This window comes from Pteropus medius, unplaced genomic scaffold (genome assembly GCF_902729225.1).
Source record: "Pteropus medius unplaced genomic scaffold, Ma_sr-lr_union100, whole genome shotgun sequence".
Classification (NCBI taxonomy): Eukaryota; Metazoa; Chordata; class Mammalia; order Chiroptera; family Pteropodidae; genus Pteropus; species Pteropus medius.
The window spans coordinates 1,879,508-1,907,479 of record NW_024352786.1 but is presented as its reverse complement, the minus strand read 5'-3'; the positions used below and the strand labels follow the sequence as shown (position 1 = coordinate 1,907,479).

The 27,972-nt window shown below is 33.8% G+C and overlaps 1 protein-coding gene across 1 annotated transcript in view; it reads right to left on the bottom strand.

Moving 5' to 3' along the window:
• BANK1 (B cell scaffold protein with ankyrin repeats 1) overlaps positions 1–27,972 on the bottom strand; it is a 267,758-nt gene that overhangs the window by 48,624 nt on the left and 191,162 nt on the right. Inside the window, exon 8 of the mRNA XM_039848882.1 lies at positions 699–777. Within this exon, the coding sequence (XP_039704816.1) occupies positions 699–777 (79 nt within the window). The remainder of the gene's footprint in view (positions 1–698; positions 778–27,972) is intronic.

Below are 27,972 nucleotides of genomic sequence, written 5' to 3'. Positions count from 1 at the left end.
AGTCAACAGTGTTACCTGACAGATTGGCTATGGGTTAGAAGAAAAAGTAAAAAAGCCAAGGGTGACCAAGGTTTTTGGGACTAAGTTGACCAAGGACAGTCTTCACTTGCTGAAATGGGGAAGTCAGTAGGTAGAGCAGGTTAGGAATGGCACAAATTAGGGTTGTCAGATTTGGAAATGTTAGGGTTATGTGTATCAGACATGCTGGTGAAGATGTTCAGTAGGTTGTTGTATACCAAGGAAATCGCAAGGGCAGAGTGACATGTATGTCCAAATACTCTGAATGAATCCTCAGACATTAGAAATATAGAATTAAATCCTATTGCAGCCAGTGAAGTCCTTAGAGAGTATCTGTCCTAGTTCAACCTTCTCATTTCCTAGCTGAGAAAACTAACATCTGAAAAGAATGTGACCTTGTATAAAAAAAACTGTAAAAATATAGTTGTCAAATAGAGTATTTATATCAGTCTGATGTGTATTCTCTCTAGCTAGGAAAAACTGGTGTTTCATGATTAAATGCTGAACTTCTTAGAAGTATTTAAATTAGAAAGGTAATTTAGTAATCTCTGCCATATTATAAATTCAGTCAGTCAGTTAACTGCTTTTCCATGCTCTCTTCACTCTTATTTATTCAGTTACATATATGTATCATGAACATTATATATATACATATGTACATAACATATAGGAACACTTACTGGGAAAATATGTAGCAGGTGAGGTAATGTTCTTTTTATTGTCATTTTCTTGCTCACTATTTCCGCTAATTTCTTGGATCTGAAAAAAAATGAATGCAATGTTAAATAATATGCATTAATCTTAATAATCTACATTTTATCTATTCCAAGTGGAAAGCTGATACCTATAGAAATAAGAAATAGTTTTAGAGTTTTTATTTAAATACTTTGATTATATTACCTATCTTATATTTGTGCAATCTATGATTTCTCCATGACACATAGTATTAAAAGTATAACTGGGGCAATAGAACATCTAAAATAAGCAATAAATTGATTTAAAAATAAAATTTATTGCAACTACTTTAAGATTAAAAGCAAGAATCATAAAATTACATAGGTGTAATAACTAATTCATGAATAAAATTGAACACGACTATTTCTTTTAAAAACCATGAGCTTTACTTCTTTTTAATAGTTCTGTATTTTTTACCTGTTCAAAAGATATTCTTAATTACATCAAGTATTATAACACAGTGAAAGACAGTGAAATTTTAAAGTGGGTTATTTTCCATCTTTAGAAAGAAAAAGAAAACTGAGTAAGGGAATTTATGCTTGTCTTTCTGAAATCAGTTTCACTACTCTTAGAAGGGGGAAATACTGAGAAAGGTCAGAAACTTGTTATTTCTGGAATTGCTAGTCTTTTTTTACAATCTTTGAAAGAGACACGGGGTCTACATTCATGAAACGTATTTGTGCTCATAGAGAAAGCTAAGTAATAACAGTGACAGCTCTTTTTTGTGCAAAAGCATCTGGCTGCTTCATTCTCTTCTCTCCTCTTCTCTTCTCTTCTCTTCTCTTCTCTTCTCTTCTCTTCTCTTCTCTTCTCTTCTCTTCTCTTCTCTTCTCTTCTCTTCTCTTCTTTCCTTCTCTTCCCTTCCCTTTCCTTTTTCTTTTCTTTTTTCTTTTGCTTTCCTTTCTCTTCTCTCTTTTCTTTTCTTTTGTTAAATTAATGCTGTCCAGAGAAGCAGCATAGTTTTTGATTTCCAGTGGAATCGTAAAAATAAAAGTCTCTTTAATATTTTATTTTAGTGAGCTTGATGCAGAAACTCGTTTTCTATTTAAGTCATATTTTCCTTTGGCAGAATTCGATCAAATGATAATATGAAAATCGTATAACTTAACAAGGGAGGTTGACATGTTGATTAATATTTGCATGCTTTGGTATTAAAAGCATTGTTTAATACAGCCATTTATTATTTCCAATTAGCTTGACCTCAACATACCATAAGGTAGAACAAGAATATAATAAAAAAGATCCATAAGACTATTAAAATCATATTAAGGAAGGTTTTACTATTTGAAAAACAGGAATTGTTTTCAAAGATTTCAGAAATTACATAAAAGTTTCCTATACACTATTCATAAGCCTAGACATTATGAGCTTAAGATCACTGTGAATTAATAAACAGACTGTGAACAAGTGTGTGTGTGGGTATAGGTGTGTGGACTGAGGTTGAAGCTTAATGGAATTATTTTTGTGTCATAACTTAAGCTATATGATGTTTGTACAAACAAACAAGTAAGCCCAAAAGTTACTTGAAAGAATTAACTTTTAAATTTAAAAAATAGCCAAGTTTGACTGATTTGAGTATTTTAATAAATACTATATAAAATTGATATTTTGTATAATCAGGCTATGCAGAGAATACATGTTTTCTCAGCAGTGAAAGGATCTTTAGAAATATTTACGCTAAAAAAAACAAATGTTTCTTACTCAAGTTCCATATACTTACAACCACATTTATTTTGAAAAATTTTAGCTCTAATGATATATTAATAACTGTCTAATGAAATCAATGATGGCTTTAAAAACAATGAATTATAGCTCTCTTTATTTATCAGTTGTGTGCAATTGGGTAAGATACTTTAAATCTCAATATTCTATCCTACGAAATGTGGATAGTAATATCTCTGCCATCAATTTGCTGGGAGGTTTAAATTAGAGTAATGTAAACAGAACATGTATCACATAGTAAGTGCTCAGTAAATGTAATCTGCACATGTTGGTTTTTTCTTCATCATACAAAATATAGATCTACATTTAAGCAAGCTTGGTAACTTTGTCAGTTTGATGAAGGAATCATCAATATAAACCAATAATTATTTAACTTATATCCTCTCAACTGTAATTTTGGAAGTTCTACCACAACAGAAAAAGAGCTGCAATATGAATTTTCTATCTGATTAAAGCATGGCAGTATGATTTTGTTATTAAAAACACCTCTATAATTTACAAGCTAATAGAGATAAGAATCAGGGGGAAAAATATGTTATTCTTTAATAAGCCTTTTCCTAGGGCTGGAGTCTGGCTTTATTTCCTTATTTATTAAATATTTATACAGGCCTATTATATGCTAATTGCTCTGTTAGCAATTAAGAAAAATAAGCTAAAAATAAAAATGACAATTCTCATTCCCAAAAATATCACACTTTTATTGGGAGAGAAAAAAATAATAAAATAATTAGAAAAATATATTATTTATTTTGTTACAATAAACTGAGTTCTTACAAATGAAATAGGGAATTAGAAATAATCAGATAACCAGGTCACAGTTTTATTCATTTGCTTTTTGGGTGAAGGGATTGGATTTAAAAATCACCTTAGGTGTCATGCTAAATGAAATAAGTCTGACAGAGAAAGACAAATACTGCATGATTTTACTTATGTGGAATCTAAAAAAAAAACCACACAAACAAATGAACAAAGAAAAGAAAACAAAAACAGACTCATAGAAACAAAAAACAAACTGAAGGTTGCCAAAGGAGCTGAGGGTGGAGGGGGAAGGTGAAAGGGAAAAAAGTCAATAATATTGTGATAAGTTTGCATGGTGACAGATGATTATTAGACTTAGTGTAGAGGTTACATGGTGAGATACATACATGCTGCATCACTATGTTGTACACTTAAAACTAATAGAATATTGTATGCCAGCTATACTTTAATAAAAATTTTTAAAAATTATCTTGACACTTGCCTTATTCCCACTTCTCTAAATAAAAAACCCAGCTTAAACAATAAAATTTATTAGCTGAACATGCTCAATGTAATAATCGAGCCCATAGATAGTCTTTGCAGTACACAACGTTTAATAAAGTTAAAATCATTATCAAAAATAAATTAAAACTAAAACTTGTTGACTGAGGTATAGAAAGCTCCACATGCTTTTGGCATCTAGTACTAAACAAATTGATCATAATATCCTGATTTTGGGGGAGTGAATAAAAACAATCTTCACATGGCAGTTGTTTTCCAAATTTTTTAATGAGATTCTAAAGCTATTATAATTAGCCCAACTCCTGCCTAACTTCCCACCGTGTTGATTACAAATGATTCTGCCACCTTCAAAGTCCATGGCAGTGTGTGGAGTAAGAATAAGAAGATACATATATGTTTGAAGAGTAACAAATTGATCCTGTAATATTTTATATATTATTCAAAATGAATGCACTAGCCTATAGAATCTGAGATAATATTTCAATTGAAATAATAAAGACTATTTTACTAAAGGTTAAGAATAATGAACACTGTTATACTAAAGCCTTGAAAAACAGCAAACAGAGTTTCAAAAGTTTTTTTCGAGGGCACGTTGTAGAAGTAACTATTTTAGCTCTCATTACATTTCAAAAGAGAATTTATTTCTCCTTGGCCACCTAGGAAAATAGTTCAAAAGCAGATTTATATAGTTTCTCATGAAAGTTTCTTTGTATATTATAGGAATTATAATCTTGAATGTAAAAATTAAATAGGAACTCTAACCATGAGTGAGAGAGGCATGAAGTAGAATAAAGTAGAGGTGGAGCTGTTAAACTCAGGGAGAATAAGTGGACATTTTCCTTGGTATGGGCCAAAACTTAGAATAACCTGAGGAAATATGCTATTTTTTTTTTTTAGACAGAATCTTTTTATAGAAAATTAAGTAATGAAAAGGCGCTTTGACCAGGAGGACAAAGGCTAGAAATCTCATTATACACCATGAGAAATTCAGTTTTCTAATTGTGACCAACCAGAGCAATCTGGGGACGTGGAAAGAACAGGTGCTGAGGGGACAGAGATGGTTTTATCTGAAAGTTCATAGAGAGGGAGGAACAGCAGGAATATTGAGACGTAGTCCCTCAAACGTAAGAAAACACCTGAAAAAGGTTAGCTTTCAAAAAGCTTCTGGAGAGTTGGCTTCTATAGCAGGCATCTCTCTTGTTCTGACCTCAATTTGTTGAGTGTGCTCACTCCAGCTCTTTTCTCACTCTGATGCCTCCCTCCAGGCAACCTGCTCAGGTGGTGACCATAGAGACTCTGGTCCTGGTACTGATAGATTTTGGTCTTATTCTTTGCCCATAATGCAGCTCTCCCTACAGTCGTGAACTTCAGGCTTGGACACCTGACCCTTTTAACTACTCTCTAGCACTATTTTGACAGCATTTGTTTCAAATCCATCATAGTTGTGGCTACATCTGTGAGATAACAACACCTTTATTGGACCACATGCTTGGTTAGACTTCAGCCATCTCTGTCACTAATATGGGAATAAAATTAAAATCCATTCCTTTGGAATTGTTAGAATTATATTTGTAAATGTAAAAACTAGTTTTTATTTAACATTATGAAATCCAAATTCTGAAAAGAACCTTTGGATAACTAGTTTATTCTCTTCTTCATACTCTGATATACTACAAAAATATTGTCACAATAAAAATGTAATACTTTGATATTTTCCCTAGCAACAGTGTTTTAAAATGAGTCTGCAGTCTGCACTGTCCAAACCCCTTTGGCTTTTCCTGGGTTCCATACTTGTCCCTCTTCTCACACAGTATATTGTCTCTGGGTGATCTTATCCACCTTGCTGCCTTTAAATTATATCTACATTGTGACAATCCCTGGACATGTCATTTTTTCCAAACTTTTCTTAGATCTAGATTCTAGGAGTCAGCAAAGGATAGCTGAAGAAACAGTCATAGAAACAAAGGGAAAACCTGGAGAGAGAGATCAAAAAATCAGGGGAGAGCGTGCTTTAGATAGAATATTTGCGTCCCCCCAACATTAAAATTCTAACCCTCAAGGTGATGTTGTTAGGAGATAGGGACCTTTGGGAGGTGATTGTATCATGTGGTAGGTCCCTGATGAATGAGATTAGTGCTCTTATAAAAGAGATCCCATAGAGATCTCTCTTTCCTTCCACCATATTAGGACGCAGTGAGAAGACAGCTCTTGCCAGACATCAAATCTGCTGACATCATCATCTTGTGAGATTGTGAGAAATACATGTTTGTTATTATTAAAACACTTAGTTTATGCTATTTTTCTTATAGCAGTCTGAATGGACTAAGAGAATTTTGAGTAGAACACAACATTAAATGTTTTACTAAGAGTAAAAAAGAAAAGCTCTAAAAACAGTTCTTAAAAGTTTTCATCAAGGCCACTGGTGACTCTGGTGAGAGGAATTACAACAGAATTGTGTGAATTCATACTGGATTGAAGAATTTTGAAAAGTAAAATGCATTGAAGAACAGAAGACATCATGTATATAGAGAGTTCCTTTTCACGAACCTTGATGTGAGGAAGGGTTATAGGACAACCTTTAAAATTTGTTTTCCAAAAAATGGTTTAAAGATGTCAGTGAAACAGTGCCTTATTGCACGCAAGGGCTAAGGTATAACATCCAGAGCACATGTGCACAAAACACTGTATTAGGAAATGTGATATATACAAATATAAAAATTTCATAATCCCAAACCTCAAATAGTTTACAATTAGTGGAGAAGAGAAGGAATATAAATAAAACAAAATGAAACAAGTTTTAAAAATAAACATATATTTTGCAAAATGTTATAAGATAGAAACATGCGATCATTTCCATTGGGTTGATGGAGCAAAAAACATTTCAGAGTAAATAGCATTCAAGTTGAGTTTTAAAGGATAAGTATTGTTTTAATCTGTAAAAAAAAAAAAAAAGGGAGGAAGCAAATTCTTAGTTGATGGGTGAGCCTCACTGAAATAGCAGGAAGATTTGATGAATGGTTCAAGTTGGTTTAATTAGGTTGCATAGAGGAATATATTTGAATGTCAAGGTTCATTCAGGTTTTATTGTGTAAAGTTTTAAATGCTTTTGGGTATGAAGTGGGCAGTAGCATGTTTCTATTTATATTTTAGAAAAATAATTCTGGCAACAGTGGGAAGAGGGAAAGGGGATTATTTTAATAGTCAAGGTGAACAAAAATGAGGACTAGTAAAAGAAAATATTTACTAGAGAAAGCAGATTTAAGAAATATCAAAGAGATGGGATAGATAATATTTTTTTTTTTACAGTTTCAATGCCAAAGGCTGAAGGGAAGGGGTCAAATACGACTATGTAAGTTTTTGTTCAGCTCAATAACATCTGGTAACCAGTTTAAACTTACAACACTCTCTTTTTTATGATACTCCTCCAAAGAACTCTTGCTATTTAGAGATGAAGACACTCATTAAAAACTCCTTTTATGCAACTTGATATGAGAATTTAAGGTCAAGATATAATATTAACATTCTTGGATATCCTTTACATTGCTTCATATAACACTTGAAAATATATTCAGAGTATATGGCTATTAAGTGATGAGTATTCTAATATTTTTATGAAGTTAAAAGATTTATCAACCTGGCAAAACAGAAGGTAGTTAATTGTATGATGGCCAAATAAACTATTAATTTGATCAATGAGACTTTTAACTATGAAAACAGATTGATAGATTTAAATTGCAGAATAACTAAGTATAAAATCCAAATTAGGTTATAAAGATACTCAAAAAAGTGCTTAGATACAAGCAACTGAACATCAAACTATAAATTAAATTTAATCAACTGTATTTCTTTCTAAAAAATGAAAAGATTTAAACAAGCTTTCCATGATGTTAATGGATTAATTGGGTTATTAGGTGCTTCTGAACAATACACTGAAAACAAAAACCATATGCTTGTGTCTACTGTTTAGAAGTGAAGTTAAATGGAGACGAGATAGCAGAAAGAAGAGGTTTAGTAAAAGAGAGAAAAAAAGAGAAAAATGTAAGAGATAGGAGATGTAATCACACAAATCAAAGATCAAAACAAACAGGCAGAGAATCATTCTTAATTAGCTTTCCTCAATTTCAGAATGGTATTCAGAACTCAACTAAAGCATCTTGAAGAAAAGCAGTATCTGGTACAGGAGACTTTACTAATACATATAACAGCTCAGCCTTGGGAAATTCTTAGTATGTAGTCTAGACATGCCATCTAACATTTTCAAGCATGATGAATTATCACTGGTCAATCAGTCAATAAATATTTATTAAGTGTTTTCTATGTGCGTGATGATAGGTAAGTTTCCAGGGGGTATAGACAAATATGTAACACATAATATCTTCCCAGGATTCTGAATATTCAGCTAGGTAAATAAAAGTAATGTATGACACAATTGTAGCGCCTTAAGTGTTTGGTTTGACTAAAGAGTGCAATAAAAGATAAGAGGATGATATCATTCTAGGTTGGAATAACTAGAGCTGGAATTTGAAGGATGGGTAGAATTTGAGAGATAAATCTTGAATCTAGTCCTAGCAGCTAATGCATGCTTTTTGAGTTAAAGGATGAATAAACAATGCATGAATTGGTGGAAGAGGAAAGACTGTGAGTGTTCTTGGTAAAGAGAATGATGCAAGCAAACGCAAGGCAGATGAAGCGATATGCAGAGGGCAAAGAGCAAAGCTAGCCGGTCAAAAAAGCAGATGAATTTTGGAGAGAACATGTGATTTTTGATAGGAAGAGGATAGTCAACATTTGTTTATTATACCCCAATCATGGAATATTGGAAATATCTCTAGATGATGATGATGATGATGATAGTGATTGATATTACTAATAAACATCCCATCTATAAATATGTGCAGGTTATAGTGGTTAAGAGTTTGATTTCAAAGCATTGTCAGAGAAATCTGGATTTAAATCTTACTCTTCCATTTATTACCTACATATGTTTAAGCTTAGTCTTTCTAGATGTGAAAATGAGTATAAGTTTTATCTTATAGGGTGATTGTGAAAATTAAATAAGCAAATACGTATCAAGTACTTAGCACAGAGCTTGGCACATAGAAAGCACTCAACTTATTTCTGTTATCTCCATTGAGATCATTATTTTATTACAGAATAATTTTTATGTTACCCTATTTCTCATATTATTAAATTATCTTTATGTCAAAATTTATATTCAATTATAAGATTGAAAAAAGATCAGTTGTATTCATGTTAGACTATTAAGAATAAAAATAAAGACCTTCAAATAGTAGTTTTTTATAGCTTACATATTAAAAAAATTATCTCTTTTTAATTTAACTGTGAGGAATCACAGACAGAAATGATGATGGGTAATATCAGACGAAGTATGCTAATGTAAATAAAGCAGGGCTCCTGGGTATGGTTGTGTAGGCTGTACAATGAAATTCCCCCAGGACACCATTCCCATCGACTATGCTATGTAAGACACCCTAAGAGATGGATGTCAATAAGGCTGGTGAGGAGAGAGACCTCTCACATGATTCTACAGTGTTTAATTCCTAAAGGACTTTGATTTGATTTTACAATCAATATTACAACAAGGACTTGTACAAGCTAATAGTAAAACTAGTTTACCTTCTTCCAGCACAAAATGACGTGAAGGAGGAGAACTGCTAACTCAGAAGGGTGTTTCTTACCCAGAGCATCAAGAGTAGGAGAGGAGAAGTTGGCCGTGGATGAGAAACGAAGTGTAAAGATGAGTAGTCAAAAACTGATAAAAAAAACTTGGCTTTAATGAGCCTTGAACCTGTGATTGTAATATTCATTAACTTAACTCTTACTTTCTATTACTATTACAAGAACAAAAGCATATTCAGAAACCAGCATAAAGCTTTGCTAGTGATAATTCTAAAATCTTGACATCGGTTTTAGTTTCAAAACTGTAAGTAAAAAAGGGTAAACTTTTGTAGGGGAAACACAGAATACCACTATGTCAAAAGTATGTCATGCTGTTTTGAATACTCCAATCAAATCAAATTAAAAAAATGCTTTCATTTGGAGGAAAACTAAATAGTAACTAAATAAGGAATGGATTTACATTTTTCTAAGTTAACAGATTAGATTTAGTGAAAAGGTAGCCAGGTTTACATTTATGATGCCTGTTATTAAGGGCCAATCTTTTTTTCTTTTTTTTTCTTTTTTTTTTGAGTCTTCGATAATTTGAGTGAGGGTCAAAGAAAACCAAATGGGAAAAAAATGCAAGCAGAATAATAAAAGGTTAGTATTAGCATCATTATAGTTGTTGGACATTTCCTTTATCTAACAGTGGAGGAGCAACTGGTTTCTAAAATCCAAGCCAGCCGCAAACGTCAAGTACCACTTAGAGACCCAGTAATTTTCCATAAAAATTATACTTTTCAGTTGTTAGACAGTAAGTGTTATTTGACAAATGGAACAAAAGACTCTATATGTTTATATTATTATCATCAGAAAATATGTGTTTTTAGACAAATTAAATAGATCCTCATATTGTGGCAAATCTATTTCGAATAGATATTTATATGGCTGAAATGATCATTAGATTCCAAATGAAGAAAAGGGAGACTCAGTTTTAGTGATCAGAGCATTTAAAACATAAAAAGGTCAGTCAGAAAAGATGAATCATAAATGAATGAAGACATAGTGGCATAGCAAATAATATTTCTAGCAAATCTTTAATTTGAAGGCAAGTAACACTTCAGAAAGACTGTTCATACAAGAAAAAATTACTATGGATAAGAGTATACAAAAATACGTATTTTACACATGTGTATTTATAGTATTTTTTGGTATACTGCAACACACCACAGCACTCTAAGTATTTCTTCCCATTTTACAATTTTGCATTTGAATTGTGGGGTTTAACTGGTAATATTATCAACATCATTTGATAGCAGAGTAGTATCTCATAATTAGAGAAAATTGGGAGACACTCATGTATCCTCAATGAATAATTTTGCTTATTAAAGGCCACCATTTTTACCCTATCTCATTTTAGTGGATTGCATTCAAATTAGTTATCAGAAGACCTTTGCCATTCACTTAACTTTGATGAGTACATTGGCAAGATGTACATGCTTATATCTTACCTAAACATATATCTATTTAAGGGACATTATACTAAAATGCAATTTATGTACCAAAGACAACTCAAAACTGTAGTAGAATAAATTTGATAACTTGATAAGAAAACAAAACTGTTTAAAGTAACAATGCCTTTATAGTAACATAAAATGGAATACTTTCATGGTAGAAGAAACAACATTGTTATATATTAAAGAAATATACTTTCCCACATCCACATGTAATATCAAAATAAAAGAGAATCAATAAAATCAATAAGCTAACTTTGAAAAAAAAAAACACATCATTTTCTTTAGCCAAGAAATCTGAAAGTTTTTAACATGTAATAATGAAATAGATTTTACTTTCTGGGGATCCTAACCAGGATCCGAAGCATGCTGCTGTTTATATTCTATAACTACTGAAAAATGAACCTCATCTCATTCCATTCTGCCACTGAGAAATTGCAACCCTTCTTGTTGTGAGGTCGTAGCTTAGCATTTTTAAACTTTGAGTGATTTATTTGGCAGATTTCCTCACTTTTGAAAATAATTCCTAATCTTCCCATTCATAGTCTAAAGGAAAGTAAGACTAGCCTAATGGAAATTGGGGTGTGGCTAATATTTATTTTCATCTGGAAGTAACTGCATGAGTGTGTAACCTTACATGAAGTTTAAATAAATCTGCCTAATGCAGTTTATCTTCAGTTTTACCTTTACATATCTTTTGAGAGGGATTTTTTTTTTGGTTCTAAATGTAGACAACAATTTATTTCCATGACATTTAACTGAAGAATAGTTTCACAATGAGATGTATAGAGTTTAAAATAGTACCTTTAAATTAAAAAAAAAAATCTATAAATGTGACCAACTCATCTTTGAGAAAGCAATGAAGGTAATACAAGGAGCCAAGATAGTCTTTTCAAAAATAGGTGCTGGAACAACTGGGCATCTGCATGTGAAAAAATGAATCTAGACACAGACCTTGTACCCTACACAAAAGTTAACTCAAATGGATCTTAGACTTAAATGTTAAATGCAAAACTATAAAGCTCACAGAAGATGACATAGGAAAACCTAGGTGACTCTGGGTATGGAGATGACTCTTTAGATAAACCAAAGACATGATCCATGAAAGAAATAGTTGATTAACTGGACAACTTTAAACAAACAAACAAACAAACTTCTGTTCTATGAAAGACATCAAGAGAAATAGAAGATAAGTCACAGACTAGGAGCAAATATTTTCAAAAGACATATCTGATAAAGGATGATTATTCAAAATATTCAAAGAACTTTAAAAATTCAACAATAAGAAAATAAACAAATGGATTAAAAAATAGGTCAAAGATCTTAACAGACACCTCACTAAAGAAGACATACTTGTGGAAAATAGACATGTGAAGTGATGCGCCACATCATATGTCATCAGAAATATAAAAGCTAAAACAACAATGAGATAATACTATACACCTATTAGCATGGCCAAAATCCAGGACACTAACAGCACCAAATGTTGACAAGCGTGTGGAGTAACAAAAACTCTCATTCATTTATGGTGAGAATGCAAAATGGTACAACTACTTTGAAACACAGTTTGGCAGTTTCTTACAAAACTAAACATACTCTTCTCATACGACCCAGCGATCTCACCCCTTGGTATTTACCCAAAGGAATTTAAAACTTATATTTATACAAAAATCCACACAAGGATGTTTATAGCAGCTTTATTCCTAATTGCCAAAATTTGAAAGCAAATGAGATATCCTTCAGCAATTCAATAGATAAATAAAATGTGGTACATCCAGATAATATAATCTGTGCTAAGAAGACATGAGCAATCAAGCCATAAAAAGACATGGAGGAACTTTAAATGCATATCACTGATAGAAGCCAATTTGAAAAGGCTACATACTATATGATTCAAACTATATGACATTCTTGTAAAGGCAAAATTATGAGGATGATAAAAAGATCAATGGTTGCCAGAGGTGGGGCGGGGAAAGAGATGAAAAGTCAGAAAACGGAGAATTTTTAGGGCAGTGAACATGTCCTGTATAACATTATCATGATGAATATACATTATTATACTTTTGTCCAAACCAATAGACGATATAATGCCAAGAGTGAACCCTAAGGTAAACTATGGACTTTGGGTGATTAAAATTTGTCAATGTAGGTTCATCCTTGGTAAATGTACCATGCTGGTGGGTGATGGGGATAATGGGAGGAGGTTATATTTTTGTAGGAGTGGGGAATATACAGGAAGTTTATATATCCTCTCAATTTAGTTGTAAACCTAAAACTGTTCTAAAAAATATTTTAAAAATATTTAAAAAATTAAAAAGAAATCCATATGCCAATAGATAATTAATTTAATGTTATTTGTCTTGTCTAAAAGTGCCTCTAAAACTGTTTAGGGTAAAATTCTATAAAAATGGCTTAGCATATACAAATATAATTATTGACTCATTAGGTCAACTAGCTTTTTAGCATTTCATATTAATGTTATATGTAGATATTTGAATGTCTTTACATTGTTATGGATCATGTAATTAAACAGTAAGATAAAGAATGAGTTACTGTATGTGAGATTTGCATTTATTAACAGCTGAGCTAAGTGAATGAATAAAAAATTATATATTATGCCCTGTGTGTGAGGACCTTTTAAAATTTTATAAAGAAATGTTTCTTGCCAAAAAGTTCTATTTCTTAGAATTTATCAAACTAAATCAATTATACCTAAGTTTAGGCAAAATTCAATGTCTACAGAATTACAACAGTGACAAAGGGGCTTTATTTTTTAAATTTATTTACTTAAAAACATCTATTCAGAAACTACTAATGTCAGAAAATAGGTTAGCCAATGGAAATATAAGGAAGAATAAGTTAAATTTCTCTTAAAATACAGACATCCACACACATAATTATAATACATATAATAGGTATAATAATGATAAAATTAAAAAAAATAGCTTACATAACATTTATTATGTACCAGACACTGGTCTAAGTTCTGTCCTTACATTATTTTATCCTCAAAACGATTTTATTGTAATCCTCGTTTAATGAGTGAAAAAAATAGTTACCATGGGACAAATAACTTGTCCACAGTTACACAGCTAGTGTCTCTTATTAGAGGGTCCTAACAATCAGGAAATGAGAAAATAAGTGTATACAAGCAAGAATGTGTCAAGTCACCTGAAGTGCTATAAATCAAGAGTCATAAAGGTTCATAGGAGATATAGCTGACAAAATTTTGCAAGAAATGTGCCAGCTTACAGTGGTGGCTGGCATTTGACTCATTTTGGAAAGATGACAGAACATTTAAAAACGGGCTGGGTAATCTCTCTACTGGATATTTACCCCCAAAGACTTGAAAACCCATATTCGAAAAGATATTTGCACACTGATGTTCATAGCAGCATTATTCACAGTGGCCAGGACATGGAGGCAACCAAAGTGTTCTACGATAGATGATTGGCTAAAGAAGCTGTGGTACATATATACAATGGAATATTACTAAGAAGACATGAAACACTGCCATTTGAGACAACATGGATGGACCTCGAGATAATCATGCTAAGCGAAATAAGCCAGATTGAAAAAGTAGAAAGTCACATATCACTTATATGTGGGATATAAACCTAAATGCAAAAAATGAACAGGACAAACAGAGACTCAGGGTCATGGACAATGGACTAGTGGTTACTAGAGGGTAGGGGGGTGGGAAAAGAGGGAAGAGGTAGACAGGGTAAAAGGAGTCAAATATAGGGACGTAGGGGGAGGATGAAGTAGGTAAATGGGATCAAATATATGGTAGCCAAAGAAACTGGACTCTGTGTGGTAATCACACAATAGAATATATAGATGTCAAATTATAATGTACACCTGAAAATTATATAATTGTATTAACCAATGTTATGCCAATAAATTAAAAAAAAAACTGGAAAAAAATTCAGAATTAAAATAAATAAATAAATAAATAAAAATAAAAAATAAAAATGGGCTGGGCATCAAGCAGTCAAGCAACATAGTCAAAGGTGGATGTGAGAAAAAGTAGGCCCTGTTTGAGAAATAATGGGTTGTCCAGCTTAACTAGAATGCAGGGGCAACAGATGTCTGTCTCCTGGTGCACAGGAACCCTAGACACACAGTTTTTCCTGTCTCCTCAGTACTTCCAGCCTTCACGTCAGGTGCCTGGGAACCAGGCTGGCTGTCAATACAGCCTGCAGAGCACATGCTGAGATGAGTCCTCTCTTGGCTATTGTCTGAATTATGAGAAAACAGAAGGCCCACTCAGTCTCCAAAGAAGAAATGAGTAAACAGCAATAATGGCATTTGAAAGCACAAGCAAGACATCATAAATTCATACTATTGTATAGATATTGATAGAGGAGGGCTAATGGAGGCACTGAGGTCAGGGGCCAGAGAAAATGGGTGAGATTCAGCAAAGATGGCTCTAGGTTTCCCTGTTCATTTTCCTCTGTTGCCCCTTCTAGCAAAAGACTAGGTATTTTTTGAGAAACAGGAGATAGCTACATTTTTTACATTTGGCTTGGATATAAACACATAGAAAATATAAATGTTTCCTGTGTTCTGAGAAAATATGGGTTGAATGGAAATATGTTATAATCAGAAAATCTTGCTTTAGTCTCAATCAGGGGGAAAAAAACTGTTGTAAGATGAAAATGTTACAAGTAAAAACATACGAGTTTCACAGTAATATCGTTTGATGACTTAATGGGCTTTGTCTCCTCAGGAGAACAGAACTAAAGTGCGTATGGCTCTTATTCCTTCAAAATCTACCTCAAGCAATATACACAATTACTCGTCACTATATTCATATCATGAATGGGATAACAGAGGGAGAGAAGTTTTTCAATGATGTGTTCATGGTCACTAGATGAAGTAAGTTTCTTCTAATTAGGTTTTTATCACAATTCCTTTCTGAGATATACGTAGTATGTAGCTTGAAGAACTCTCCTCTGTCTTGGTGTCAAATAACAAGAGATGCAGATTCCAAGATTTAGGAAGATCTTGTTTATAGTTCTCTACACTTATAAAGCCATTAATGATTTTTAAAGGAGTTTCATGTATATCACCATCCTAATCTCAACCCTGTGGGTCAGGCAGAAGGAGTCCTACAGATGAAGATAGATGAAGAGATAGTGACTTGTCCATGGCTCACAGTATATAAAGCGGAGATTAAAATCCAGGATAACCTAGGGCTTTGGGGTTCATATCTTACAGATCCAAGTCCAGTGTACTTTACACAACATGGTGCTTTTTGTCAAAACTATATGTGCTGTGTACAGACAACATTAAAACAGACCCAATGAAAATAATAGATATTTGGAAATGAAACTTTTTACTCAATGAAGAAATCATATCTGACTATAGATCAAAGTTCTATTCTATAAATGATAATAAAGGTTTAAAAATTTATGTTGGTGATAGAAATGCACATCTCCTCTACCTTTGACTAATAATGTACTTTCTAGAGAATGTGAATAAGAGTGAAAATTATGGAGTCAATCCAACAAAATCTAGTTATCAATTAAAATCCTGTGATATAGTTCAGGATGAATGATGACCATTATGACTTTAAAGTCATTAAAAGATGACTCTGAATACTCCTAATGACAGAGAAGCCTGTATTTTATTGCCTATTTACCTAAAATTGAATTTTCCAGAAAGTGTTACCCTTTTCAGCAGAGAAATATATTTATCAGGTAGACTTTACCTTTCTTGTGATAGATGTGATAAAAAGAGAAATAAAAGTAAAATTCTATAAATTATTGTTACATTTATTTAAGTTTTCTCATAGGAAGACTAAAATCAATTTTAAATTATGGTTTCAGATTACCTTAGTTCCTTGGTCCCCGTCACCACAGGAAATTTTATATCTATGTTTTCTTTTTTACTTCCTGAATCTTTAGCCAGCTTTCCAAATATAAGCCAAAGCACTTAGCCTTTTAGCACTGACTTGCCTCTGCAACACGATACCCACTTTTTGGTATTGACAGCGTTGGAACCCTCACAGCTCTTCTGGTGCTAAACCTAGAGACAGGTCATTCGCTGAAACAGGTGTTGGATTTGTTCTTGTTACTTCTAATTATTTTTATCTGGTCAAATCGTTATCCAGACATACATTCCCACTTTATCAAATACTTAACACATGATAATATACATGTTAGGAAGTATGTTTCTTCAACCTAAATTAAATTATTATTTTTCAGACTTGCCCATTAGCTCAATGTTTTCTTTTTCCTTCACTTTTAAAAAGAAGTAAATACAAACCATAGAAAAATAAACTTGTAAATATGAGTTAACAAAGCTTTATTGTCATCAACAACTATAGTTTAATGAAGTATTTTCTTTAGCCAAATGTAATGCAGCATAGTTCAGGTGACCCCTATCTTGTCCTTTAGTGAATCAGAGCTGTACTAACTAAAAAATACAGATAAAAAATTAGATAAAAATACAGTAAGAAGGCAATTTAAGTAGATCGAATGTTATGGAAAGATTATCTGTCAGGAAAATCAGAAAAAAACTGAATTTAAAATTATGACATCCTACTCAAAACCACCTAGTTATTTGTGACTTGGTAAAGAAATCCATTTCACATCTAATCTCCACATCTTATATGATAAAAGAAAGCACTGGAGATTTCCAATCACTTAAGTTTCCTGTTTAAACCTTATCCTGTCCTGGAAGGAATAATCTAGATTATTCCATTTTAGGAGGTTGAGACCAAAGATAACTTTAAAATGAGAAACAGTGTCAGATAGTGTAGTGATACTGGCTCTGGATATACCTGAAACTCACATAGAGAGTTTTTATAAACTACCAATTCCCAGGCCCCAGCCAAGACAAACTAAATTAGAATTTCTGGAGGTGGAACCCAGATAATGGTATTTATCCATGACTCTGCTGAGAATTCTACTGTGTATCCAGGAGGGAGAACCATGAGGATAGTGATTAAAAGCACAGATATGGAGATGACCTAAATTCAAAGTGACTCCTGACTATCAACAATGAACAAGTTGTTTAATCTTTCTCAGAACTAATTTTCATCTATAAATCAAGTGCCTATTACTTTAGGTTGTGTCAAGGGTTAGGTGAGGTGGCATAGATTAAGAATTATGACTATTATTCAATGGGGAAAAAGCCCACTTCATGTGCAGGAGAATTGTGACAATATGTGCCAAGTTCTGAAACTGCATTTTAGTTCCTGTATCCCAATACCTGATATCATTTCAGATTTTCATTATCATATAACTTCCTAAGTTAGAACTTTAGCTTTTTCTTTACAGGTATGTGTCTTCTTGAAGCAATAGAGAAGTATGGTTAAGAGCATGAACTCAGGAGCCAACAGTTAAGTTCAGATCCTGACGGTAACTTCTATTAACTCTGTGACATTGGCCATATATTTAACTTTTCTGTCACTCGATTTGCTCATCTATAAAATGGGCTACTGATAGTACCTGTCTCAGAAGGATACTGTAATGTGTAAATGCATTAATACATACCATATATAAAATATTTAGTATGTTCCCAGCACATTGTAAAGAAATCAACAAAAGTTATCTACCATGATGATGATAATGCTAATAATGATGACATTAGTAGTGAACTTTTTTCTGATGTTCCCACCAAAGGTGTCTGTTTTCCATGAGTAGAAAAATCTAACACTGTGCCAACCAGACCTTTCCATTGTTCTTAGCTGTTCTCCTGCATGATGTCTGCTAGAACCAAGTGTAGAGAACAAAGTTTTCAAGGACAAGGTTTACATCTATCTTATTTATTGGCCAGTTCACAGAATATTTGGAAGCAATGATTCAAATTCATAACCATGAAAATGCTCTGAAAGATCATGTTCTATTGATAGTTAACAAGTAGCATCTTTTTTATATATGCATTTATTTTATAAATATTTCTTGTTCATATATCATATGGTTATACGTGATCACATAAGAATGTTACTATTAAGGGAAAAAATTAAGAGAATACAATTGTTTTTATATTGCAGTTATAGTATAAAAGTTTTTGGGGGCTTTAATAAAAATAATCTTAATAAAATCTTTAAAGACCTCGAGTAACGAGATGCTTGATTTTCCCCAAATAGTGTTGAACATCATATTTTAACATTTTATATTATTCTTTTTGTAACTGTAATCAAAACTTAAGATTTTAAAAATGCTATATAGAGAAACGTTATGTAATTCATGAAATTACCATTTGTGTCCCTACTGTACCTATGAGATAGTGTTTCATCGCAACCAAAATGCCTGTGGTGGATGCCACATCATCACGTCAAGGATCCTATTGGATATAATAATTATTTCCACAAGCCACATGTATTTACAACGAACGCTATGGAGGGATTTGTCATAAGGATGCATTATAACAGATCTTGTATCTGACAAAAGGCACATAATCTTTTATTGCTGTCTATGCTTCAAGAACTTTAATTTTTCTAAAGCCAAACAAGGCCTTTACACGTCATTTTTACTTGACCCTTAATGTACCAAAAGATATATTTTCTGAAATAAATCCTAGTATGAGCTACTGAAAACACCTCAAGGCAAAGCAAGAAACTTATTAACTATGATTTTATGAGGCTTTGCAAATTGCATCTTGTAGAAGGCAATATCCTGCCTTCCTTTTGCTCAATACTTCACAGCTGCCATTCTCCCCAGCTCCACCAAATACACACACACACACACACACACACACACACACACACACCCCCCTCTCTGCTGAAGCTTCTAGCAATGGCTGGTTTGTGAAAGAGAAATAAAATGTAGAGAAAAGGTTATAGACTTGCAAACACAGGTGTCAGGTGCTTGAATAGCATCCTTTCTCCACATTGTGTCAAGTTTGTTATATATGGAAGAGAGTACCACCAACCTTTCTTTTAACTAATGTCTTAATGTCCAGCCTGAGAGTCAGAATTTATGGCCCTATATATCGGAGGTAGTGTCCATTCATTCATTCATTCATTCATTCAACAAATAAATTGAGCATCTACTATGTGCCCAGCAGTATTCTGAGTAATAAGGATATAGCAGTAAAAAAAATGTGACAATGTTCCTGCCTTCTTGGAACTTCATTCTAGTGGAGGCCAGACAGATCATAAACAAATATAATATACCAGGTGATTATAATTGCAGTGGGAAAAAATATAGGCATAGGTAGTGCCAGAGTGGTGGTGTTACTTTACATTGCTCAGATAGTTAATATATATGTGACTATGGAATATATATATATATCTTTGAATATGAAACATACACATATACATACACATTTTCAAGTGTATTCCCATCCCCTATCTTCCCACTCCACATGCTCTTCCAGAACCTTGCCATTCCCTCAGTAAAAGTAAATGTTTGTGTTCTCTCTCCTTGAAAAGGGTGGGTCTTTGTGATTTCCTTGACTAAAAAGTAGGGCAGAAGTGCCTTTATCTGATTTCTGAAGCTAGGCCATGAAAGTGATACTTTTTCCTGATTCTCTCTCAGGAATTCACTCTTAAAAACCAGTGACCAGGCTATGAGGTAATCCAGGAAACCTGGAGATCCTCACCCATACAGAATGGAATAAAGGCTCCCAGCTCATGGCCCCAGCTGAGCTCTCAGCTCAGAGCTCCAACTGCCAGACATGATCCATTTTTGAGTGTAATACACCAACCCTCTTTGAGCTGTTCTAATTGAAGTCGTTTGGAACGAAGATGAACTTACCCTATCAAGTCTTGCCCAAATTGCAGATTTATAAGCAAAATCAATCATCATCATGGTCTTAATCCACTATGTTTTGGGGTGGTTTGTTATGCAATAAAATAGAGCCAGGACAATGCATATAACTATGCATAACTGATCAAAGCTCTACTGAGCATGTTCCTTCCAATTTTAAATATTAGATGACAAATAAAACAACTTGAAAATAACTTGAGCAGTTTGAAAAAGGAACCACTGTGTTGCCCACCATAGCTACTAAAAACAACACCACGGCCCATTTTAGTAGGGTTACACTTGATGCTTTTGTTGGGTTGAATTCCGAGAGAAGGGCTGGACATTTGCCCTGGAATTGCTTTGAGTTCTGTATTCAGGTTTGTCCAGTGAGACATGGAACCCAAGGTAAAAGCTGTGTATTGGAGCTCTGCAAATTAGAGATGTATAACTTGGAACAAGTCATTTAACCTTGAAGGATGCTGCTAGCAGTGACCGCACTATGTTTTTAAGGTGTGAAGTCCTCACAAATGGAGGAACTGGGAGATAGGCAGCCCAAACGCCATGCTCCTGCTCTGAAGAGTAGGGTTTCAGAGAGATGGGTTGGAAAACAATCATAAAGGAATGAAGCAAGGGGCTCCTCTTGTAGTTCTGGTACCCTGTACTCATGACTCAGAAAATAGAGTTGAGCTTCTAAATTCTTTTTTCAGGGCTTTATGCTGAATGGACTCAGCCTGTGGCACTCTCTCACCTGGCCTGATTTCATGAGGAATTCTGCCCAATTTTCATCATTGCTGGCTCCTATTTCATCCTCCCAGGACCTGACTTCTGAGCCACTCTGGCCACAATTCTTCCGTTTATGATTTTTAATTCTTTGCAGTCTGCCCCGACCTTGTTGGAGGCTTACAGTGATCATCTGTGGTTGACTGTCATCCTCATTCTAACTTTTAATTCTTTCTTTCTTTTTGCTATGGTTTCTTGAAGCCTGTTCTCCCATCTTGTGCTTCTATATTATCAGAAGACTTCAAGAGAGGAAGAGGTGACCCAAGAAAAATAACCTTCGATTTCCTTAAGGGACTTCACTACACATTGTCTAAGATCTCACTCACATATGACCTCTCCTTCGTCCATGCCTGGGAAATGGCAACATTGCCTTTATTCACACAGACTTCAATGTTGTTCCTTTGACGTTCTAGAAGTCAGTTTGTGATCGCATGCTCCTTTGCTTCTGCATGCCTTCATTTTCAGGTTCTTTATAGACTTTTTATTCCACACACTGATTTTAATCTATGTCCTTCTGTTCTAGCATCGACCTCGGCTATTCATTGGGACAGCTCAGAAGATCATTTAGGGCTTAGTTTAACACTTTGGAATAACAACAGCAAAAACCAACTACTCGAGTCCACAAAAATCCATACACAAAACACAGCGCAGGTCCTTATAAACATCTTCTGTGACTGCTTGTTGTGAGCAAGGAAGGCAGCTACCAAGTAATACCCTTGCATGTGTTTGTGTCTTTCCACAATGCCAGCTTTATTGAGTGGAACCTTCTCAGATAAACCAATCAGATATCCACGCAGGTTAACACACAACACAGAGAGGGGAAGTGCAGTGTCTTAAGCAACAGAGTGAAGGGATAAAAGCCCTTAGTGTCTCCAAAGTGATGGGCAGTGCAGAGAGCTGTGCATGGGTCCCAAGCCAGAGGCTACGACAGGTCAGAAGGTCAGAGTTTTCAGTTCTTAGCACACCTGTCTGTGATGCTCTAGGGTCAGGCTTGAGCATTGTATGTTCAGTTTATGTGAACCTTACAAGGTAGGATCCTCATGCTTGTCGGTTCTTGCAGATGGGAGCTATTCGGGATAGTCATGGCTGACATTTCTGAGGTTCAGTTTATGTGAACCTTACAAGGTGGGATGTTCAGTTTATGTGAACCTTACAAGGAGGGATCCTCATTCTTGTTGGTTCTTCCAGATGGGAGCTATTCAGGATAGTCATGGCTGACATTTCTGAGGTTTTGAGTGGTGCAATTACACTCTAAGGGCATATTTAGGAAATAAAGTTAACAGGATTTGCTGATTGGTGCCTTCTCCATCAGTAAAGCTTTCCTTCCTCCAAACTCTGATGTTTTGAAGCCATACAATCTTTGAATTGGTAAAACCAGGGAAATTAAAACAAACAAACAAGCAAAAACAGAAACAAAAAAATCTTTTCTTCTTTGCCAAGACAGAGATGTTGAGTCTCCTTTGGGTTCCCATAGCATTCCCTACTCAGCTATATAGTAGCACCTGTTGTATATGTAATTGTTTATATATTTATTTGTTTCATCCACTAAACTGTAAAACTGCTTCAAGTTAAATTAATACCATGCTCACTATTGTATTCCAGTTCCTATGCTATTCCTAACACATAGTAGTTTCTCAAAAAATATTTCTTAAATGATGGAGTGGTAAATAAATGAATAAATCTAAACTCTAGCAAAGAAGAAGTATTAATGTAAGGAGGGGGAAAGAAAACTAAATGCTAAATCAAGATATTTTCAGAGCCTGCAACTTGTTCCTGCCATACTGTGAGAAACTTGCAGGACAGAGGAAGATTCCTGCTGGGATTATGGCAAACCACTTACCCATCCTGCGAAGGGAAAGATAGGAAAACAGAGCCTTTAAGTCACACTCCCCAACACACACATACACTAAATAAATATAATCATTCATACTCTATGGCTAAAACCATGTGGAACCAAAGGATCAAAGGCTAGAACATCTTTCATGCTATATATGCTTATCTTTCATACTGTATACCCATACCATCAAAGAAAAATAGGTAAATAAAGTATTTAACTGTAATTCATAGAACCCAAGAACGATATATAAACTGAATTCCCTAAACACTCAGGGTCTCTCTCATTGTCTCTGTCTCTCTCTTTTTCTGTCCCTCTGCATCTCTCTCAGGCTCTCTCACTCATTGCCTCTGAGAAGAGAACATTCTCTGTCTATGGAGTTATTCTTCTCTAATAAACTTTACTTTTGACTCTAATTCTGGCATGTGCTTGAATTCTTTCCTGCCCTTCGTCAAGAGTTCTGTCTCTCAGTGCAAGACTTGAATCTCTTCTTGGAAGGGATTTGCCTTGTCCTGCATCAGTATTTCGAAAGAGTAGATACACATCCAGGGAGTTTAAAATTGTTTACTGAGGTATCCATGCTTTATTGACATCCATCTTGACATCCATCTTCCCTAAAAAGGATAGGAGGGATCTCATTTGAATTAGATAAGCTTTTGTTCCATTCTAAATCTGTAATACAATGTATTCGCAATCTTTTTGCATTGACTTCATTAGCTTAAGAAACCTCAGTCTTGGCAGACCACTGCTTGAATTTTCTCAATGGAAACCAATTAATTCCAGGATTCTTTCATAATCTAGTTCTTAGTTGGTAAACGGAGCAAGTACATTATTAGAAGTTGTTATTTTCTATATGTCAGTATCAGACACAGTTAACCAATCTATTTTGAGCCTCACTTTAATTAGGGAGAACATTGATCAAATGATTCATACAAATTCTTAGAAGACTGATTTAAAACAAAATTATATAAACTTTAAGATATATGTATAAATAAAATGTCATGGGCCTAGGTATTTTGTGAAAGAGCTTTTTCTCATCAGATGAATTTACTTATCAAAATATAAGCATTTGATTCTATATCTCAAAAGAATCTTACCTTGAAAGAAATACTTTTGCTTAATAAGTTTGGAATAGAAAGGGATAGTCATAAACTGATGAAACATATCGTCAACACTCACAAAAACCCTATAGCAAACATCATACTTAATGATGAAATACAACAGCACAAAACAAGGCTTTTTGCTATCACTGCTTCTATTCAAAATTATTTTGATGATCTCAGCAAAATAAGGCAAGAAAGAGAAATAGACCATTGAGATTAATACAAATGCTTGGAAATTACTGGATATAAAGTCGATATAAAAATCAATTGCATTTCTATATGCTATTGATAAAGAATTAGAAAAATTTTTAAATTTAAATATACCATTAAATATTACCAAAATATTGAGTATTTAGACTAAATCTACCAGAACACATGCAAGAACATTATGGTAAAACTTACCAATTATGGTAAAAATTACCAATCTTTATTTAAATACATTATAAAAAATCTAAATAATCTACATATGCCTTTTATTAGTTATATCAGTGGCCTCATTTCTTTGTTCTGTATCAATGCCCTTTGCCATTTTATTCTGTAGTTCTCCTCACTATAGAGGTGATGTCTCTTTCACCATCAGTTAATACTGAGTTCAGGCATGTAATCTGTTGTGGCCGGTGGTGTGTGTAGTAGGTTGACTACTACCTCCAAAACTATCAGATAATAGATCTATGTTGTTTCAAACCACCAAGTTTGTAATAATTTTCAAAGAAAATTAATTTAGTATATAAACAGATTGACATATGCAGAGGCTTGAAAAAGTACATGTCTGCCAATGCTATGAGACCAAGTTCTGGTCAGACAGATAACTTTACAAAAAATAATTTATCAGAATATCTCCTAATTAGAGGTCAACAGTTTCGATATTGAGAGTGTCCAACTAATGGCATTTCATAATGAAATCTGAAACAATACTGGAAGCAAGAATACTATGGAGCAATACCTTAAAATTTCTAGGAAAAAATGATTTCCAGACTAGATTTTTTATATACAGTCAAACTATTAAGCAAGGGTGAGCTTGGAATATAGATATTTTTAGCCGTATATTGTCAAAATATTTTGTAGTCCATGTACCCTTTCTCAGAGTGATATGGAAGATGTACACTTGAAAATACAGAAGTAAATGAAGAACCAGGAAGATAGAGGATCAAGGAAAGAGAGAATTCAAACATGAGAGAGCTAATGAGTGACCAAATGATAATGAAGCTAGGAGATGCTATAGACCCTGAAGGCTCAGTATAGATTGGAACATAATGGCTCAGGATAAGGCGAAGTTACAAGATCATTGATGATTTTGAATGTATTGAGTTGAGATTTACACTGTTTCAGAGGGTTTGGGTGTGAATTATCGATAGTGATGTAGGATATTAAGCAGCAAGCAAACAACAGCAATAAAAAAACTAGGTCATACAAACTCCAGGGAGAAATAAGTGAAAAAAGACAGTAATGTAATAATTGTTCTCTGAATAGCTCAGCTGTGAATATTATTTTAATAATTAAAATATGCAAACATTAAATATAACTAAAATGAAGGCTGTAACTAGATGGAGAAGATGATGGAGTGGGGAGGAAAGTATTTTGGATGAAGATATGCATGAAAATAGTTACATTCTCATATTCTATAGTAGTAAGTCAATAGATGATATCTAAACTAATATCAAGAGCTAATAGCATAAAATATTTATTTCAAAATATGAAAGCAGATATATGCAGAAAAGAACAGCTCAAAAAAATGAATGTAGTGCCTCTGGGGCATCACAATTACAAGTGGAAAGAGGAGACTAGACAACACCTGTAGAACTATTCGGCTTTTCAACTGGGTCCACAAGAAACTTCTGTAAAATAGAATAATTTTTAAAATTTTGTTTCTTGTATTTTCTCTCATTACAAAATCAGAGGAATCTAAAATGTCAGAAGAAGTGCACTCCCGAGGATGAGAAAGATATCATTTGCTGATGATAAAATGTCAAAAAAAAAAAAAAAAAAGGAATCAGAAGTTTGTCTGCTTTGCCAGTAGTGAGCTGGGTGTTTTCCCTCATCTACAAAATGAGGAAGCTAAATTTATTGATCTTTAAGGCCTTTCTCCGCTGTAATGTGCTGTCTCTTTGATTCCATTGCCACACGCCGTGCACAACAGTATGTAGCGGGAATGCTTTTACTTTTTTTATTGACATGAATCATTTAAAAAAATCACAGATTCTACATGTTAATTAAGAAAAAATTATTAATAAACAGATAGTGAAACTCTCACAAAGGACAAAGTAGCACAGGTGGGATAATGTACAACCCCATCCAAAAGCAAAAGTGTCTTTTATGAATGAATCTCGACTTCTACAGAAATCCCCCAGATGTTTCCTTGTGTCAAGAATAGTACATGAACTGCAATAAGCATTTCTGTAGCAAATATCTCAACAGCCCCGAAGCTCTGCATATTTTGCATGGCAAGCTAAAATCATATAACTCATTCTTTAACTGGAATTTAACGACAGTTAAATATATTTTTGAAAGAAATATTCTTTCTTTTTTGATATTTTTGAAAGAAATATTCTTTCCTACTTATCTAGCCCCAATTTTTAATCCAAACATGGACCATAACATGTTAAAGCTGGAGGAGACCTTAGTCCAGACTTTCCATCTCACAGATAAAGAAATCAAAGGCCTAGGGAGAGTGAGGGCTGTGCCCAGGGTGACATACGGTGATTAGCAGCACTGCCAAGATCAGAGCCCAGGTCTCTAACTCTGTGGCACCATATTGGTAAATATATAACCACCTAATATAGCCAGTGTGAGCTTGTTATTAAAGTTAAAGTGAACATAATTTGGGAGAAGCCAAGTAAATATAAAAATGGTAGGAAAAGCTTAAGCTTAAACTATAGATTCTTAGTGGCTTTTTTAGAAAATGAAATCTGGAAGGCATTTAACCAAAAGCTTTATATCACCTACTGGGTTGTGCCAGCTTTTTAATTTGACAGAAATAAAGAATATTCTCTGTAATCAAATACCCTGCCTAGGATTCTGGGCTATAATAAATTAATGAAGTAAGTTTCTCCTCTCTATTAGATTATCAGTGGCTACCATTTTCCAAGACAGAGATAATAAAACACCATACCACAAAATGCTTTATCAGCAAGTGTTTCTTTAGTGCCAAGTAATTATTAATGCTGGGAAGGCAATATGCTGGATCAGCTTTGGTAATACATTTAAAAACCTCAGGCCCTGAAATCTCGATAGCGCTGTGCTCCAATTTACCGCACTCATTTTCTCAGCCATACTTCTCTCTTCCCACTGCTTTCTGTAATAGGGATCCTAGAATAGAAAAACTGGAAGGGTTTTATAGGGACTCACTAGGCTAGTAATTCAAGAGAGAATAAAGAAAATTGCCTGAAAAAAAACTATGATTGCTATTGCTGGTGAAAGCCTAACCAAAAAGTATTGGAAGACTATATAAAACTTTTTTCCAATTGTTTCAGAGTTCCTGTCCTGTTTCGGAGTCACTTTTATATTCTTCCAAACCCAGAACATGCAGACATATATACCTACAGCTACTTATTTGGGCAGGTCCTCTGCAGAAGCAAAGACTAGATTCTCGGATATAAGATTCCATAAAAATTGTGATCTAGAAAGATGGAATATAATTGACAGATGCTATGAGAACTGACTCTGCCTTTGCAAATGGTTCAGAT